We start from the raw sequence: 20,456 nt of genomic DNA on the forward strand, positions 1-20,456 counted from the left end.
TTGAGCAGCGCTCGATTGAAGTCGAAGGATTGTTGTCTCTATTGGCACTTCAGTCGGCTTTTTAAAGCACCAGCGTTAAAGGCCTCGTGTCCAGAAAAACACTGTCGGCCTTCACTGGCGGCGTGGCCGAATTCCTAGGACTGGCCGACCGGTTCGTGGCGTCACAATCACATGACCTCGAATTCAAACACTCCCATGCGATCACGCTTGCTTCGTCCAAGCGCGGAACCGACACGGTGAAATGCATAAAGCCTGCTCGGACTGGTCGCAAACGTCTTCATAAAGTTTATATATGCAAAGTAAAGTAATTGCGGTGTAAAGTATTTTGGGGTTAATCAGGTAGGGTACGAACCCACGAGTTTTCAACTGCCGGACGAGCACGCTGTCCATAGGCCACAAACGCTCCTCCGTTTAAGCGGGTTAGAGGTGGACCTGGTGAATCGGTGCTGTGGCCTTTGACTTGCTGTGGTGTCTTAAGAACATGTACTGATGCGTGCATACGTAATTTTGACTATACTAATTAGGGATTGGGTGATTTAATCCGATTAAATCGATTTCTGAGATAGTTCACTGTGCTTGAACTGTTTGATGCGTGTGTATGTGTGACGTATAGATTTGTAAGGTGTGATTCCGGCGTCACCAATCGCGGAGAGAAAGTAAGAGAGAGGGGTATAAACCCGCCGCGCGGCCGCCGAGTGTGCTGCCGCGTGGTGATGCAATACTACTTTGGTATTCGGCCGCGTTTGTCCAGCGGAAAGTTTCAATGCATCGCAGGGTCTGCCGGGGAACGCTACGATCCTATTCGCCGAGATAGCCAGGAATGTTTGCAAAGTCTGGTCAATTCAGTGGGGGCAAAGGAGACGCTGTAGGCTTCAGTCGCGTCTGACGATTTTTAATCGTATAACTGATCAGGTAATTACAATACAAGGCCATTAAATTCTCAGAATAGCTGAATATAAATATATCGGTGTAAGGGCAAACGAAAGACGTCTACATTTAAAAGCACGAATACTCTGTTGGGGCAAACGGGCAAAGCGATAGCGGGATAATGAAACATAGGACAATTTGGGGTAAAACCGGTATGAAGTACTGAGAGGTATTTGGAAAGGAATAATAGTGCCACGGCTTACTTTCTGTAAGCGGTTTTGTCCCTAAGTGCAGAAGTTCCGTCGGGATTAGAAATAAATCAGAGAGCTGTTGGAAAATTACCAGGTGCCCACGGCAAAACCAGAGATGAGGATATGGGCTGGTCATCCTTCGAAGCACGGGAAGCTCAGAGTAAAATGTTATATAAAGAACGCCTGAGGAAAAGAGGAAGGGAACAGCTGGGCAGCTGAGGAATTTAAATACTTATACAAAAGGAGCGTTCACTCATTCTGGCAGGAAAGGTTTAGGGAACTAACCACGAAGTATACACCACAGTAGTGATTGAAAAATAACGAGCTTTAAACAATAGGTAAAAAATGGAGAAGGTAAGATATCGACTATATAGAAATTGTAAAAGGTAGATTAGAAAGGAATCATTCTGTGATCGCTCAAGTGGCAGTGGCCCCCCCTTTGAAGCTAGATTATAGTACATTTTAATGCGTAGCTACAAAAATCAATTTAACCAACAAGATGAGACATCTGCACTGTGTGGAAAATCTGCACAAAAATTGAACATCTTATACTCGTATGTGGCAGTATCCATCCGATGTCAATACAGGCACAGTCAGTCTTTCTGAGGCCCTACGGTTTAGAGCTAGCAATGGCCATGTGAACGAATCTGCGGTGGAAGATGGATAGCAAGAACGAATCTACGCTGGAAGACTGGTGGCTCAAAAGCAGAAAGGCGACATTAGATCTCAAGTGTAGGATTAAAAATGTATATATAGAAAATGGTGAAGGTATACACTTATTGATAATGTCAATAAAAATATATAAAATAAAAAGTGAGCACGGTGGCGGCTACTGCCAACGCCCTTTTCAAAGGGAATGCGCCAATCTGCCCTCCATCCATGTGCGGAAAGAGCGGAGCTCCCGCCAATCCCCTCCCGCGCGGCTGCACATAGCGGCGGCGCACCGATAACGCGATTGCGTTCTACTATTAAAAATGAAGCTTAAGCTTCCTCGAAGTTTTTGTAGCGATAGCTGCATTATGGTAGCATTTCGAGCCTTCAGCGTGGTTGGTCACGTGGTGCGAAGCAGCTGCCGGCGGCGCGGCGCCGTGGCTGATAACGTCGTTGTTCATGTGACCAGCCACGTGGTGCGCAGCAGCTGCTGTTGGCGGCGCGGCGCGCCGGCGAAACCGCGCTGCAACAGCTGTGTGCATGCGCCGTGTCAACTGCGACGAAGATGAAGAAGAAACACCCAGCAAGAGACTGACTTTGCAATTCAAATGAGCAAGTTCCACCCGGCCAGCTGTAGCTATCGCGTCACTCCAGGTTTAGTCAGACCTAAACTACCGCCAGTTTTTTAACGTCGAGTCTCACACAGCGAGCGCAAATCTAACATCATCTAGGAATAAACCGTCGCACCTTTCCTGTGACCGTAAGTGTGGTGAGCAAGTTACAACATTTAAGCTGTCAATTTCTCCGTCGAGGAGCAATTGCATTTTGCCCACGACCGGTCCATCAACATTACTGACAGCCACCCCGACTTTCGGCGTCTTATCATGCCACCGGCATATTATAGTTTATGCACTGCTCAGTTAGACATAATTCTCTAATTTTATATAAATTGATTAAATTTTGCAGCATTGTTAGGAACACCATCCATTAGAATACATCAATTATTATACATAGGTTGCAGCGCGACGTCATAGCAGCTGCCGTTATTGACGCCATAATCCGCTTATACTCACCTCCACTGATGGGAGGTATGCTCTGCACTCAATCATAACCCCAGTGACGTCACGTCGTACGCATCGATTAGAACAGCTTGGTTAGAACAATAAACTGAATTGTGTTTGATCACCCTAATAGCGCGTGAGAGAGGGATCCCGCGAATTAGTCAAAAAGAAATTATGATTTCCGCATGCACATTCGCCGGTGAAGGTAATAAAGAGAACCACTGCCCCACTCCCACTATCTGCCTTCACGCTTCACCTGTTACTGTTCCTTGCGTATGTTTTCGTCTCCTGGTATCAAGTCTAGCGAGGTTTTTTTGCTCAACTAGCTGCCCGCTTCTAATAGATGTGAGCGCTACTCCATTTCCCAAAAAGACTGCTACTTGTGTACAACTTTCCGGTTTCTTTCTTCTATCTGCAGGGGTTGCCTATATCTGTTCAGAAGTTCTTATGTCCAGGCACCAAGCCCTGCGGGCCATCACAGGGTGACAGTGATGACGACACGACAGTCGAGGCGACTACCGAAAATCCGGAAACAACGGTTCCCACAGGAACAGATTTAACAACAACCAACTCTACAACAACGAAAGTCACTGCCGAGTCGACAGCCACCACAGAGTATACGGGAGAAGTATCGACACATCCTGTGCCGCCAACTACGATTACCGCTGACGAATCGGGAAATCTTCCTCCTACAACCACGGCGTCACCGCGTCCAGACAAGGAGTCGGAAGGCCTTGGAAGCGGCGACGCAAGCACTGGAGGACCGGCCGAGGAGATGGGGGGCAGTGCATCTAACTTCACTCATGTTGTAGCGCTCTTCAGCTCAGTTATCGTGGCAATGGGAATATGTTTGGGGCTCGCAATCTACCTTGCCACCAGAAAACAAGAGTCAGCAGACGTACTGGTGCCACCCAGTGCGCCAACGGCGTCTAACTGGTAACAGCGAGGTCAAATATGGCGAATAATCCTTTATTGTGTTGATTAAAAAGATATCAACCCTGTAGCATGTCTTGCTAACTTGGAATAAACTGAAGTTGCTGAAGTTGTCATGAATAATTCGATAAATGTATTCGATAACTTGAAGTTCATGTGGATTAAAGAATTTCCAGACATGAGAAAGTGAAATCGGAAAACTTGTCTTCATCCGACAATTGAACATGCACTGAGGCCGCAATACTTAGTTATAGGTAACCCGCAGTTATATAAACAACTTTTCGGCTGAGAATATTAATTTTATAGCGATACCTGTAGTAGCTTTACCATGTGCTACGCCATGAGGCTACTGCCACCTATACACAAGATTTTTTTAGCCTCACTTAGCAGCATACGAGCGACGCCGTGCTCTGGACGCGAGGCACCGTTTCCCGGTAGCGAGTGTGGGAAGCGTTTTTAGCGTCGTACCAGTGCAATGTTTCAAATGTAAATGCAGCGCAGTCTGTTTTTTTCTGCCCTGCTTGTCCTTCCTAGGACACTGAGAAGAAACTGTGTTGTCATGTACGCAGGCTATTCTCGGCGGCACTGCGCAGTCGCCGGTTGCACCAACAACGAATGAAAACACAAATGCTAACACAAGGCATGCGTGAAGTACATCAGAGCAAAATAAGTATCTGCATGTGCGGCGTCTATTTATTCTTCCAATTTCCAGCCGCACCTGAGTGGTTGGTAAGGGTATGCCAGTAGACTTCAAACCTAGCAAGCGTTCTCGAATAGGTGTCCTCCTCCTTTTGGAAAGTAGGTAGGCAAACTCTTTTATTGCGCCCAAAAACAGGGGACCAGTCAAAGGACCGGTTGCGCTGACTTAGAGGAGGTCGGCGGGGATCCTTTGGGATGCCGCGGCCTCCACCGCGCGCTGGATAAGCCAGCGTTGGTCTGCTGGCTTGGAAGTACACAGGAGAGACTCCCACGTCTCTGGGGTGTTTGCGTTGTCTCTGTTGTAATGTGGACAAGTCCACACCATGTGTATGAGTGTGGCCGGAGTTGAGCAGTGTTTACACATGGGGGCTATCTGTTCCGGAAAGATCCTGCTGTATAAGAGGGGGTGTGGGAAGCTGCCAGTTTGTAGTTTGCGCCATTGGACGGCCTCGCGCCTTGTTAGATCGCGGTGTGCGGGAGGATATGTGCACCTTTGGAGTCTGTAGTGCTGGAGTATGTCCGTGTAAGTGGTGAGTAGAGATAGTGAAGCGCGTGGGATATTAGTGTCAGCAAGTCGAGATCGGCTCCTTTTGGAAGCCGATACAGGCAGTTGTGGAGGGTTCACCAGTGACAGTGTCCATAGGAAATACATGGGAACTTTCAGAAGCTGTATCGTGTCTAAAAATGGGCACATTTTCATGAGGTTTGTGGCAGCGTTTTCTTTTTTAGTGAACAGAGGAAATGTAGCGGACAAATTTTATTTTTTAAGTTTAATTTTTTTACAATTCAGAGGTAAATATCCAGGAAAATTGCACTTTTAGATATGTCGGTCTTTCATGTCATCTTGTGAAAAAACTAAGCCAGATATCAAAATTTCGTCCGCAACATTTCCTTCCTTTTTCGCTCTTGGTTGTTAAGCCGCAATTTTCATCCATATCGAGCCTAGTGTGCGTTTTACAGGCTCTGAAAGTTATGTATTTTCTGCGGGGATTTGAAATTCGCGCAATATGTAACCACTGCGACGTGGCTCCACCTGGCATCAGCATCTTTTTGTCGCTACTACGCTCTACCACCAACCTCTTGGTTGTCTGTGTTCGTGCGCGCAGGTTTTTACTCAGAACTTGGACGGACTTGAGCTCTTTCTTCCCTTTTTTCTTGCTTGGGCTGTTTTCTGAAAGGATTTCTGCTTACCTTTTTTGCTCGAGCTTATGGTGTGTGACGTTGAGCTGGCGCGCTGTTTTGACAAGCTGCACAGCGTTCCCTACCATGACAAAGCGATCGACGGGGGTTAGCAAGACGGCCCACGCCATTGAGGAATTGGACAAAGGGCCGCGCCTGCACCATTCTATCACACAGTCATGGGTCGGGAGGAAACACCTGTTTGACCAGCGTTGCCAAACGCTTTAAGATAATCTGACAACAGTTGTACACCCAGTGCGTCGTTTGCTCTTTTGGTTATCACTTGCTTATCACGTGCGCCGTCGTGCCTCCTATACAGCGATGGCGGCCCCAATTTCGGAGGCTGCCACTGCTTGCTCGCTCGACGCTTGGTGTCGCTGCAGTTGAACCGGTCTCGACTCCCTAAAATCAAGTTCATCTAAACACGCACTGGTCGAGTTGTGTGGACCTCGCTCAGCCCGACCCCCTACTCAACCAGACGTTATTGGTTCATGTAAACAGGGCTAACCAAGAACTCGCTTCCCGCCCTTTTAAGTTTTATCCAACTTTGACTTATTTCGTTGTGAAATTATAAGCAGTGAAGGAGGTGTGAAAGGAAGTAAATCTACTACAATTTATAATAAATATTGTCACGAGGCGGTGAAAATGCCATGAAAAAACAGACGAGCAGATTAACGTGGTACTGAAACAAGCTCTTTATTGGGCTGCTGCAGAATAGGCGTTTACACCCATACGCGGTCACTTGGCTTGTATTGTGCGTGGCGACGGTGGAGATTGTAGAGTCGGGCGTAGGTTCGCTCTTGGTGTGTAATGCGTAGCCGAGCGACTCGTAGAGCTCCCGCACGCTGCAAGCAGGCGGTGACGTCAAGGTTGTCCTCACTGGTGACGTTTGGCAGCATGGCGTCAAGCGCTGTCGTTGCTTCTTCGCCGTAAATGAGCCTAAAATGTGTCATATATGACTGGTCATCTCAACTGCGGTGTAGTAGACGAACATGACGTACGGAAGGAAGACATCCCAGGCTCAGCGTCGGCGACCATGGCGAGCTTGTCTGCAGTGGTTTTGTTCAAGCGCTGCGTGAGGCCGCTCATCTGTAGATGAAACACAGTCGTCGTCCGACGGCATCTATACTGTAGCGCACGATGACTTGCGTTAGCCCCACAGTGAACGCAGTTCGTGTGTGTCACGCAGGACACAGTGAAAGAAGGAAAATACACGCTGTAGTCACAATGGGTGTCCTAGGTGGTTTCTTGGTTATCGCCGTTTTTCGACGTTTCCTTCAATGGTCGCTTGAGCGACCGAGTGTTTTGTGCTTCGAGAATGTAATCAGGCTCACGAATTGGAAGGCCATGGCTCCTCCTTGGGTCCACGAGCTCAGGCAGTAAGCAGTGCATATAAAATTTTTTGAGCCGCGGCAACATCTCGTCCTCCCAAAACGATTGATTCCTGGATATCACCTCAGTGCTGATGCCTTTTTTGGTCCACAACACAAGCAAGCACTTCCTACGGCGAGCAATATTCAACTGTCCTTGCATTTGATACCAGTAATTACTGTTTGTCTTCAGCTGCAATCTCCCGTTCTTGTTTTCCTCACAGCACGTTATTTTTTTGGCGCGAACTCCTTCCAGTGGAGTAAGGTTCCTCGCTGAGTACGGACACTTGACTTCAACAAGAACGTCCTCCCCAATGAGTCCGTCCGGGGAAGCGCCAAGAAAGCGGCTCTCCTGGTCAACAAACAGGCCGCACTCCTTCACCACGACGTTGCACTCATTCTCGATTTGCTTGAGTGCTAAGCACTCGTGGTCCTTTCCATACCGAATCGCTTCGGAAGTTATTTCTTTGTACAGGATGTCACCAACTGTCCGCCCACATCCCGTCGTTGGCTTCATTTTACAAATACCACCAAACAATGATGCCGTCAATCTTTTTCGCCTTTCTTGTTTCCACACAGAGGATCCACTCTGCTTTGACGTTGCTCGCTGCAGGTCTTCGATGTTGGTTGCTGATAGCGAGAGCGATTTCAGGAAGTTGTCGGAAGCAGATTGAAAAGCATCAGGCTCCATGTCTGGTACGCCGTAATCAGCATCGGCACCAATATGTCGCTTTTTTTCTCGATGCTGGCAGCGTGGAGTGATTGATATCTTCTTTTTCGGTAGCTTTCGCCTCGAATCTCTCCTAGAAATTAATGCCTTCACAAATGATGCTGTGCATCCTCCAAGCTGCCCTCCCGATATCCTGCGCGCGATTTTTTCCTGGTATGTTCCTCGGCAGTTGAGCGATAAGGAGGCTGAAAAACACCTTGTCTCGTAAGATGCTTTCAAGGAATAGTTTATCCTCTTTCCACCTACAAATTTTGCCACAACGGAATTGTAATGCTCGGCAGCATTGTTATCGACGTCCATTATTAGGCTCGCCGCGTTTGCAACCACTCTGCTCATGGCAACACAAATTTCTTCAAAGGTGCCTTTCTGAACTATTTCAGGAAAAATATTTTCTTCTCCCGCTTTGCTTCCGGAACAGAAGTAATCAGCGCAGTTGGCGTGGTCTCCAAACACATGATTTGGGCCGTTCTTTATGTCATGAGCAAGACGTTCTATTTTTTCAGAAAACGATGCATCTTCACTGCTTATAACTTTTATTGCTATTGCAACTTCATGCCGTAGGCGCACAGCTGCTTGGAGAATAGAGTTTTTTTTAATTTAGGAGGAATTTTTCCAGCCGCTTCTTCTGAGCGATCTCTCTTATTTTTGCTGCATAGTTTCAAAGTAGGTGGTTCCTGCACTCAATATTTTCGACCCGCTGGTTGCCATACGGTGCTGCTGCGACAATAGATCGGTAAGTGCAGGAATCACCATCAGCTATAAGCTTTGTATATTTGATGCCATGTAGCTCAACGCTTTTCTTGAAGCCTTCAACAACAATAGCTTGCTCCATGCTTGTTGAGCTTCCCTGCCAGTTCTTGTGGCACTGATGCTCTTTCGGGGTGGCACCTTGTGGAGTCCGACGACACCTTGCGCATACCTTGTTTTTCACGCCAAGGTACAGGACTTTTCCAGTTCTGTGACCAACGATGGCAGCCTGAAAGAGTAAGACCAATATTAGTCACGAAGCTGCCATACTGGCTGCACTGCTAATCGCTAGAACATATAGGTATTGTCATGCTTGTGACTCAAGTGCTGCTTTGTAACTACCTCCAGGCAAATTGATGCCTTTCGATCACAGCGGTACATAGCCCCGCTTTCATGCTTATTCGATAGTCTTTCTTCCTGCTCGTAGTATGATGTAAATACTCTGTTTTTCACAAGATATTAATCACTGAACAACAGGGAAAAAATTATAATTACTAAAACTGTGCGTTTGCACGTATACAAGGACCAACTCAAACACACATAACATCGCTGACAGCATTTTTGTATTCACAGTTCTAATCACTGCACGCTCTCTCTCTTCGTTGACGCTAGCACTGAAACTAGTTTCAGTGCTTTGTTATGAAAGCGCGGGCCTTTTCCATATCTCTTCAATTAGCCGAAGGAGCAAGTGTAAAATATTTCAAGTACAAAATGCATCATTTTTACCACCTTGGCAATTAAATAAATTTTACACTCACCACGCCTGACGAAGCGTCATATTTGTTCTTGTAGGATCTCTTTGACCACGCACCATCTGCGATGACTGCTATCGTGGGTGTACCGTCACTGTCAATGCTGCCACATTCTCTTGCCAGCCTTGCCTCTTCTGCGCCCGCTCTTTTCATTTCCTCCCAGGCGGCTTGATTGATAATGTGGCCAACGTTGTCCTCTATTTTTGTGTAAGTGTCCGATGACATTCTTGGGATGTTCATAGACGCAAGCAGTTCGTTAAGGTTTGAGAAGTCACAGCCAATTGACATTATTCCACATACCGCTGATGTGTTTACATCACCGCAGCCGATAGAAGCTTGTACGTCAGGTGGCGGGTCCGTGTGGATGACATCCTTCCTTCGGCACATCCTGCATACGAGAGTCAACGTGCTTCGAAGACCTTTCTTTCTTTCAGACTCACAGTCCATATCCGCTAAAGTGCAGTTGAAGGGAGCATGGAGGGCGGTCTTTTGCGAGATGCTCAACAGGTACTGAAGGCTAACAATGCCAGCACTTGCACTGCCGCTCTTTACTGAGGTGGTCGCGGAACCTTCAATAGCAATATCTTCGTCGCACGACCCTGTTGCGCTCATCACTGAAGATGATGAAGATGACAGGGCACTTCCTGGCACCTCCGGTTCTCTGATGAGGGCTTCAACGTCTGCCGGCCTTGGGTTGTGCTCATTGACTTCAGGCGTCGAATAACCTTCAGCAGGGTGGCCAAGGTCACCACGGTAGCGAGAAGAGTGTCTTTTGCTCTTAGGAGCTTCGTTTTCGAGAGCTGGCCGCTTTCTGGTGTTCGCAATCAGTGCAACTGCACGCTTACGCTTCCCGTACCTGAAATTCTTTGATGGCATTTTCTGCTGACTTGCTGCCTGCTGGTATTCAAGCCCTTTGAGACAAATCTACTGCTGTCAAGACAGGGATCAAAAGTATGGCGCACAAAAGTGCCACAAAATGATGACCACCGTTAGAACAAGCCAAACACTCAAGCCTTGTTGGTGCTGAGAAGCGGAACATGGGTGTTCGGCGCTAGGAACGCTCGTACGAGACTAGGAAAAGTAAGCTACACGCTGTGACTGCACTCGGAGGACATCCATCTGTAGCTATATAAGGAAGGGTACGCGGGAAAGGGAAGAAGACCAGCCATGAGGCCTTGTGCTAGGAGCTCCTTCCTTTCCTTTTATTTGGGGCTGGCTACATAGGTGCTCAACGCAATGGACCTTTTTCCAGTAATGTCCTGGGGATGCGCCAAGTCTCTTCCGCCATTTTAATCGAGCACACCTGTCTGCTCAAGCGAAACCAGAAACCCCACCCTACCACTGTAAAATAATTTTCTCAGAAAAGTCGAGGGAGCTTAGGCGGCCCAAACAAGAAACGCTAAATTGGTGGGTTACTGCGAAATGGCCCATTGTCTGACGCCCACATCCTTCTTTGCTGAATGGCTTCAGACGGGTTAACTTTTTTTTGCTTCGGTCCCCCGAAATTTCGCCGCGTACCTACAGAAAGTTCTGGGCTCTACTCTTTGAACGCGCAAGAACGAATGCTTTCGTGTCGCTGTGTAGTTTACATACCTAGAGGGGGGATAGAACTTACCACCTTTTTTTGGGGATGCTTAAGTGCTACCATCTATCGACAGAAAAAGTTCAAATCAGAGTTGTCTTGTTAAACGAAAAGTAAGGGCAACAACAGCAATGACAATGCGAAATAAACACTGGCAGCGCAAACAATGAGAGCGCAAAAAGCTTTTCACTGAGGCCGCGTCGCCGAATCAGCGTCCACACTCGAACACGGCCACTAGGCTTGCATTGTGTGTGAGGACGGAGGAATACGCGGAATACGGAATAGCCGGCCGAAGTGCCGAAGGGGAGGTGTTTCCAAGGTGTGTCAAAAGATGACTTACACTTATCTGTTCTGGCTATGGGAAACCAGCATAGGCTGTATACCCCATCCTTGCTGTCACCTGTCATTGTAAGTGAATTTTCGCAGAAAAGATTCGAGGGAGCTTAGGGGGACCCAAACTCAAAAACGTATTTTTCGTTGTGTCGGCTGTGTGGTGAGTTACTGGAAAAAGGTCCATTCTCTGACCACCACCCCTTGAGAGGGGTTATTCTTATTTCCAGCTTTGGCAGGATATACAAAGAAAGTTCTCGGCCCTACTTTGTTCGCGGAAGAACTACTACTTCCGTGAAGCGGTCAAGGGGGTGTCGCGGTAGAATTTACACACCTGGATGGGAAATAGAAGTTCCCTCCTTTTTTGTGGTAGTTAAGTGCTGCCATCTATCGACCGAAAAAGTTCAAATCTGAGTTGCCTCGTAGCTGGTGAGCCCTCTTAACTTTTAGCTCTCGACTGTTTGCAGATTTGCTCAGCTCATTTTATCGGTGGCAAACCAACAAAATTTAACCTGTGTTCGATGTTGAACCTTCGATACGTAATGAAGGTGATCTTTGAATGATTTAGAAGTACAACGCTAGTGCACCGAACGAGTGTAATCGTATCGTGAATTTGGAAATTCCCTTACCGCAGATCGTTTCTATGCGCCTTAAGATTTCGTAGATATTGTCATCTCGCCGTCTTTGGGCTGTATTCTAGGCTGTGTAAATTTGCTGAATGCATTTAAAACGCAGGATAGGTATGAAGCAATCATATATATAAGCAGTACTTTTGCATAATTCATTCCTATATTTATTACCTTTCGTTCTCACGTCTTAATTTTGCAACCATGCTATAACAAGGACTGCATTCTCAGATGTTATGAAATTCAGTATGGCGGTCACGGATGTCTGTCGCCAGCTCCCTGGTTTCGTCAAGCTCTCCTCACACCATTTGGTCAGGGAGTCCGTCATAATTTTGAAATGTTGAAAATATAAAGGAACTAACTGAACTGAACGTCTCATAGTATTATCACGACGCGTGGTGCGCGTCGTTTATTATCGCGTCTGCGGCGTGCTGGTATTTACGTGTCGGAGCAGTATTCCTAGTGGCACGGACAGTTGATTTGCACGATGCAACGTGCAGGATTTTTGCCGTTCGAGAGCAGGCTACGTTCCGAAAAATGGCAGTGAGTGAAATGCAAGATAAGTGAGTACGGATAACATTAGAAATTAAAACATGCGGAGAACAATTATGCCATGGCTACATGAAATCTGAGTGCAAGTATTGCGTTATGTGTTTGAACGCAGTAAGGTTAGGCCGACTTGGCTTTGCATTACACCCTCGGGTTACAGCTTCAGGATTTTGACACTTTTCACAATCCGTTGTGAGCATTGTGCACTGAATGAAGGCTACAAATGTGGGGCACATGTAAACACAGTATTCCGTTGTTTAGAAGAAAACGTTGAGGTAAGTGTGAATACCTCTATTTGTGGACTACAAATTTCACAATGAGAAAGGAAATTTTTTTGCCTATCAGCAGTCACTGAGAACTGAATTGGCTACATTAAAGCAATAACGTCTAGTTTTTGTACACTTCGCAAGAAAACAGCAGTGCTTCTAAATAATTAAACACAGTTATTGCGTATTTTAGTTGCAGTAAATTGTTTGGGCTCACATGAGGACTTTTTCCACCAAATACGTCAACCTTGGTTTTTTTTTAATCCACTGAGTGCATGAGACACATTGGTTGTCTCGAATTTTGTCGCCTTGAGCGATTAAAGCTATTTTTTGCTTAAAACGCCTCGACATTTCCAAGTTTCGCGCACTGGAAATGAAAAATATGTGCCTGTGAAGACCAACTGCATTTAAAAAAGCCCATGAACTATTGCTGAAGCCAAAGTGGACCCACAGATGAATGCTAATAATAAAGACAGGTAAATAATTGGTGCACGTTACTCCAGGCATTACTTCACAAGGAACACAAAGATAAAACTGATTACTGCACAGCAATTTTTTTAGTGCACCTGCATTCTGGCTACATACGCATTGTATGGATCGTGCTTGAAGCAGGTCGACAAACATGATGCAATTTTGTGAAAAGAAGGTAGCTGTAGTATAACAGTACAGCAAACAAAACAAGGGCAGCACACAGAAACGAACACAAGCAATTCTAGTTGCATATCTTGCCTTATTTTGTGTTGCATTTACTTTGAGGCGCGAGTCTTAGGTACGCGGTGCCACCCTGCTGGACTGCAATCTCTTCTCAACACGAAACTTGCATTTGTCAAATAGTAGTACTATTGTGCCCGGGAAAGGCGATACCATTTCAAAGAAGCAAACATTCACGTTGCATCACTTCCGGCAGTGTATCGGCGTGTACGCATTGTGTGCACCAGCATCCAGAACTCGGGCTGAGTCGCCAATGTATGGGAGCGGGGAGATTTTCATTTTTGACAGTCCGTCTATTGCCCCAAGCAATGCATCTGCCATTTCTCTCTCTGAGCATTTCATGGTCATGCTATAAACTATCAGAGTGCGCCCTTTGTGTTGTAGGCAGTAGCCACATGCAGTGGCTAGGCCGGTTAGCTTGGCTGTGCTGCTGTGCGCTCGCGCGAGGCTCGCTGCGGCTGGCACATGTCTCGTGCTCGTGCCGCTATTCGCCTGGCTGGCAAAAAGCTGTCCTGTTGGCATCTCAACATGGTGTCAGGAGTAACGCAATTCCCATAGTAAGACCAGCCGGGGTTGCTTCCTCTCGCTCGTATACTCATCTACGGTGGCACACGTCACAGCAGCGTCTACGGCCTTGACTACGCGGCCAGAACTTGGCGTCTTTCGTCATTCAACTACCCGAGGCCTTCTGCCTCACTACCCCAGCCGTCTGGCAGAAATGGAGGAAGCGGTTCGGGCGTTTATACGCGGCTTCCGGTCTGTGCGACAAGTCGGTCACACCAAGTCGACATGCTCCTTTACTGGATGGGTGACCAGGCCAAGGACGTCTTAGGAGAACGCCCAGAACTTAAAAGTCGTCCTGAAGCAGGTCTACAGCTACTTCAAACGCGGCGCTACGTCATTTTTGAACGGGCAGGATTCAACACGAGTGTCCGAAACAAGGGCGAATCCATGGAAGACTTCGTAACTGTGCTTCTCATGCTTTCCAAACATTGGGAGTAACGCACCCTCCGAGAGGAACTGGTTCGAGACAGACTGGTCGTCGGCATTCAAGACCAGAAATTTTCTGCGAGACTGCAACTTGACGCTGATCTTACTCTTCAGAAGGCGCTCGAGTTTATCAGGCAGGTCGAAAGCCTAGGTCAGCAGCAAGCCGAGCTTCAACCCCGAAGCACTGACCGCCAACAAAGTTGCATCAGGCAAACAGCAAGTCAGGCACCCCACGAACGCTACTCACGTCAACGACGGCCGAGAGCACTTTGAATCAGACACATCCGCGTCCAGCTGACAGCGTTCCGTCATCATGTCATTGGTGGGGAATAGAACGACACCCGCGTTCCTTATGCCTAGCGCGGACACAGGTATGCAAGGGCTGCCACAAGGAGGGCCACTACGCGTCTGTCTGCATGTCACGCCGGGTTGGCTTCGTTGAAACATCCGGACCCGACAGCGAAGGTGGATTTCTCGCAACCATCTCGCCCTTAGATACGTCGACATGGGAGACAACCATCCTCGTGCAAGGCCAACCTGTCAAATTCAAGATCGACACAGGTGCCGACGAATCGGTCCTCCCACCTACGACTTTCAGCATGCTCCGACATCAGCCTCCGTTCTCGCGTGCTCCTCGGCAGCTCTACGGTCCTGATGGGAGACCTCTCGCAGCCAAGGGCGTAGCGCGTCTTCAACTCGCCTACGTGGACGTGAAACGCTCCAAGACGTCACGAAGACTGAGGCCCGCGCTAAGGACTTCGTCCAAAATGTGTCAAGACGTCCAGCAACCGAAAAATTCCCATTCTTAAAAGCACCAAGTATCCTTCAAGACCGTGGGAGAGAGTTTCAATCGACCTTTTTTTCTTCAATAGCCACTAGTGGTTAGTTGTGACTGATTATTACTCTAGATATTCGGACCTTACTCGTCTAAAGAAGCTATCATTAAGTACAGTGATCAATCCCCGCAAATCAATTTTCGTCCGACACGGCATTCCATAGGTGGTGGTCTCCGATAATAGTCCGCGGTTCTCGTCCGCTCACTTAACTAAGTTTCCTCAATAATACGTGTTCAGACACGTCACGTCAAACCCGCACTACTCTCAGAGCAACGGACTCATATAGGCTGCTGTGAAATTCTCAAAACTTCAATTAAGAGGTACCAAGACCTGTACCTGACCTTCTTGTCCCCGTTTCCCAGAAGCCACTTAACTTCGGAATTGTCAAACCCAATACCGCTAACAACAGCGAATAGACTACGATATACGACATGGCGTACGGCAACTTCCGACCCTTCTGGAAGGGGATGAAGTCTGGCTTACAGACTTAAAGCGAAAAGGGAACGTGGTGGCGTCCACAAGCGAGCCTAGATCATTTATAGTTGGCACTGGGAACGGCACTGTATGGCGGAATCGAACCCATCTTATCCCTTTTCTCAAACCTGCGGAAGCAGAGAGCGACAACCAAGACTTTGTATACGAGTAATCTCTGTACGTCGACATAGATATACGACAAGGCACTGTCACTCCCCAGAACTTTAGTTTCTCCGGCATATTCACAAACAGCCTGCGCTGACGCCTCCCACCGGTACACCAGGTGCGGACGTTGCATCATTCCCCCAAAGAGTTTGCTTTTTTGTCAAGAGAAATGTTGTAGGTAGTAGCCACATGCAGTGGCTGCGCTGGTGCGCACTCGCGCGAGGCTAGCACGTGTCTCGTGCTCGTGCCGGTATTCGCCTGGCGGGAATAAACCTGCCCTGTTGTCATCTCAGCACCTTGTACCCTATGTACCCTGTGTACCGTGTTTTTGTTGTTTTTGCCTAAAATACGATGGCACATACCCGCGATGGGGGATTGGCCAGGGTTTTGTGCAGATCCAAACAGGAAAAAAACTCATCCAGGTTTATCTCAAGCGGCTCATAAATATAGCGGAATCTGAAAGAAAAAGAAACTCACAAATTTTGAGAGAGCTTGAGGAAATCGGAATGAAAATGGAGGAAACAAACCGGTGTGAGTACGATAACTAATAATAATATTAATAATAATAATTGGTTCTGATGGAAAGGAAATGGCACAGTATCTGTCTCATATATCGTTGGACACCTGAACCACGCCGTAAGGGAAGGGATAAAGGAGGGAGTGAAAGAAGAAAGGAAGAAGAGGTGCCGTAGTGGAGGGCTCCGGAATAATTTCGACCACCTGGGTATCTTTAACGTGCACTGACATCGCACGGCACACGGACGCCTTTGAGTTTAGCATCCTTCGAAACATGACGATGTTGAATAAAAGAAGTGGTTCAACTTATTCTTTTGGGGTGCAGTGGTTGGGTAGATAGATCACGAGTGATACAAAAGCTCCGAGCGCCAAAGTCGCGAGTGCTTTAGCGTTTTTCCTCTATACTAAATTTTAAAGAATTAATCAGAAAGATAATTTTGAGAGGAAAGTACCGTGTGTTGCTGATCTCCCATTACCCTCTTCTCTTTCTCTCCCCTCCTTCCGCTTCCCACGTTAGAGTGGCATACTGGCCGCCCCCTAGTTAACCTCCCTGTCTCTCCGTTCATCTGTTAATCATGGACATAGTGGACTAAAAGTGAAAATAAGAGGTGTGGCTATCGCTCTGTTGATGGGATGAGCCAGGTTCCAATGAGATAGGGTGGAAGGTTTTTAGAAGATGATGTAAGGTTTTCGATATAGTCGTCCCAGGTGGGACCACACCCGCATTGCGTGCGTTATAGGTAGCATGAAAGGCTGCTTGTTCACCCATCTACATTAAGGCGAAAGCCTTTAATGGCTCATACTCGCACGTCCGTTGTAACGCTCTTTTCCACGAATAACGCGGCAACTAATCAGGATAGCAGAAAACAAATTGTAGCTTCAGATATAGGGGACAAAATGTAACCCCCACGCCAAGATTGATGACTGCAGACTGATTAGTTATTTATAGCCAATTATAGTGAAAAAACAAAAACCAACCAAATGCGTAGATATAGGGCGGACGACGATATAGACCAGAACCCAGAGCCGCTCTCGGGCGCGGCCATTTTCCGCCGACTGGCGCGCCACGGTTCGGGCGTTTCACTGGGGACAGCCGGGCTGCTGCAGCTCCACGGCCGCGCCTGCATTTAGCCGCAATTTACTGCCCTTCAGGCGCTAAGAAAAACGTTGTCCAGCATACTTCCACAGTGTGGTTGTATTGCAGGAAGTCTTTGCGTTATCAAAAGGATAAAATTGATGCGTTAATCATGATGTTCATGTTAATAGTGCCAGCCCTTAGCACGCGCTCGTGCTTGTATCGCTAGCGTCTTGGTGCTTCATCACAGAGAAAACTGTTTTGGTCAGTATCAAGCATTATGTGCACAGCTAGCATGCAATTTCAATTCCTATTCGCTCTTAATCCTTCCTGCCTGCCATGAAGCACCCACCACAAATAGGGCTTTCTTGTAGCCAGCTACGTGGTGCGCCAGTTACATCAACAAATTGTCGTTGTAAGCTCAACTGAGTCGCAGGGCTAACAGAAATCAATTTCTGCCATGGTTTATGCTATCTGGCGCATAAAAACGTATTTTGGCTTAATTTATCAATGATTGAAACAATATCAGCAGAGAGGCCAGTTTTAACGAATTCTGCGGCCCGAAGTTACGTATATTTTATTCGCAAGTTCTCGGTGCGTGTGACAGCGTTGCGTACGCCGCTTGGCCAAGTGTCATAGAATGTAATAAAATCGTGCATATATGGCTGTGATTCAAGCAGGTACCAACAGCAAAGAGATACTATGGTCAGCCCTTAACCCCGCCGATCCCTCTGAGATACTTGCGGAAATAGAAACTTAAAGTGGCAGCGGTCGTGCTTACATATCCGCGTACGAAATGTGTTTAACAGGAACGATAGCAGGCTCAGCGCACGGATGTCGAAGACGTACTGGCGATCGAAAACACGCGCTTCGCCTGGACAACCTTCGGCCTGCAGCTGGCCGATCCGGTTACCGCTTGCCCATCACTGCACCGTCGAGTCAAATCAATAAATATACATTCTGATGCATAAAATTATCATAGATGGTAGCGTACGTAATGGACGGCAACAAACGACACGCCAACGCAGAAATATGCTTGCAAGTACCAGTTTCCACTCCGCACCCTACCTGGTCGACAACCCTCCCCTTTCTCATTTGCAGGTTCGGCCAAAATAATACTTTTCTGACATATTCTGTAGAGAAAATGCTGGTTCCTTGGGGTTATACGCTGCTACGCCAGCAGCTTTTTTTTTAGCACAGTCCATGGTTTGACTGTATACCCGCTAAAGACGAGCGAAAGTTACGAATATAGTAAAGATACACTCGCCAACATTTTCTTGAAGGAAACGTAAGCACGTAGATTCGGGGCCAATACGGGTCCCTTCATCACATAGAGCGCTGCATGGAACGTCGCTAGCTCAAGTGTGTTTAAAATTGCGCCGTGATCGATTATAGGCTTCTGGAAGATTTCTTTGGAAACTAGTTACCTTGGAAACCGTTACCTGCGCTTGCTTTGCAAGGCGCCACCACTCATTTCAGCGCCGCGGATCATGAACTATGGTTTAGTCACTGCTGTTGACGAAACAGTCATCGTGTTTGATCTTCAGAATAGTCGGCACATCATGGGAACCGATTATTCAAATGTATGTTAACTTAATTCTATTGGTGTCTCATATAATAGAACGGACAGTGAATGCCATTACCAGATAGCGGTTTGCTTTCTCTCGTTTTCATAAATACTGAACAAGTTTTTTGCAGTTATCTTAATGTAATTGTAATTTACATTGTACATGCAATAAATTGCGCGCACTCACTGTGCACAACATGATCTTTCTGTACTGCGTGAAGAGTATATACAGTATTGTGCGTTTTTATCGCTGACACTTTCAAAAATTTCCCCGCCTCAACCGCTGGCTCGTTTGCGGTGAAACTGCACACAGAGCTTGCGTATTATGGTAGCTTTTTAAAAACATTTTTGAGCATTACACCTTTGAGCGACTTGGCGAACTATAAAAAATATCGGAATAAGGTGACTGCTCTTTTAAAGCGGGAGAAAAGAGCATTCTTGCGTGACCAATTTGAAGCCTGTAAGAGAATCAGCGACGTTTGGAAGAATCTTAATCATTTATTCAGTCGTGCAACTGTATCTCCTGTCAGTGGATTAATTCATGAAGGGCCCCACATACAGGGATCGGAATGAGCAGAAGCATTCCATATATTTTTTCATAGACACTGTCGGTAATGTGCTATCATATGATACCGTGGGGCTACATATAAGACGTAATACTGATAGTATTTTTCTTGGACTAACTGGTGAACATGAAATTTGCAGCATGTTTACCTCTTTCAAAAACAGTAAAGCCTGCGATATTGATGGCATTCAAATAGTACCGCTGAAACATGTTTTCACTCTTGTAGCTCCTGCACTTACCTACATATATGACCTTGCTTTGTCTTTTGGGCAGTTTCTCAAATTAATGCAGATTCTAAAGTTATTGTGCTGTTTAAAAGTGGAGAAAAAATGTCTTATTATATGCCCATACCCATCCTACCAGTTGTTTCTAAAAGTTTATAAAAGGTTATCCACAGTAGACTTAAGAAGTTTCGGGCTAAATTCTCCTTACTCTCTTCATACCATACGAGTTTTGGAAGGCAAGTCTACTGAAACCGCCCTGTTGATGCAAAAAGAAATTATTTTTAATGCTTTACAAAATAAACAGATATGTCTAGAAGTATATAGATTTTTCTAAGGTGTTCGACCGCCTCAAGCGTTTATTAAGAAAATTGGAAAATCTAGGCATCCGCTGCACTCCTCTGTCTCTTATAAAGTCATATATGCAGCATCGTCTTCAATGTGTAATGATAACAAAGCAGGCCCAATCTTCTTTTAATATAAAAACCGGTGTTCTACAGGGTAGCATTTTAGGTCCACCATTGTTTCTTTTGTGTTTAAATGACATCACGAACGTCGACAGCATACCGGAATACATAATATACGCAGACGATACTAATATGCTTTTTAAAGGCGACACTCCTGATTCAATAACTCCTGTTGTAGGACACTAGACAAACTGAGGGCTTGCAATGAAGAAAATTCTCTAATCACTAATACGCAAAAAACAAAAGCAGTCATATTCCACCCCAGGCAACGTGTAA

The 20,456-nt window shown here is 46.6% G+C and overlaps 1 protein-coding gene across 1 annotated transcript in view; it reads left to right on the forward strand.

Moving 5' to 3' along the window:
• Window positions 1-3,770, forward strand: part of LOC144098036 (uncharacterized) — a 34,698-nt gene extending 30,928 nt beyond the window's left edge. Inside the window, exon 3 of the mRNA XM_077630602.1 lies at window positions 3,249-3,770. Within this exon, the coding sequence (XP_077486728.1) occupies window positions 3,249-3,770 (522 nt within the window). The remainder of the gene's footprint in view (window positions 1-3,248) is intronic.
• The last annotated feature ends 16,686 nt before the right edge of the window (window positions 3,771-20,456 follow it).

The sequence above is a fragment of the Amblyomma americanum genome, chromosome 7, assembly GCF_052857255.1.
Source record: "Amblyomma americanum isolate KBUSLIRL-KWMA chromosome 7, ASM5285725v1, whole genome shotgun sequence".
NCBI lineage: Eukaryota > Metazoa > Arthropoda > Arachnida > Ixodida > Ixodidae > Amblyomma > Amblyomma americanum.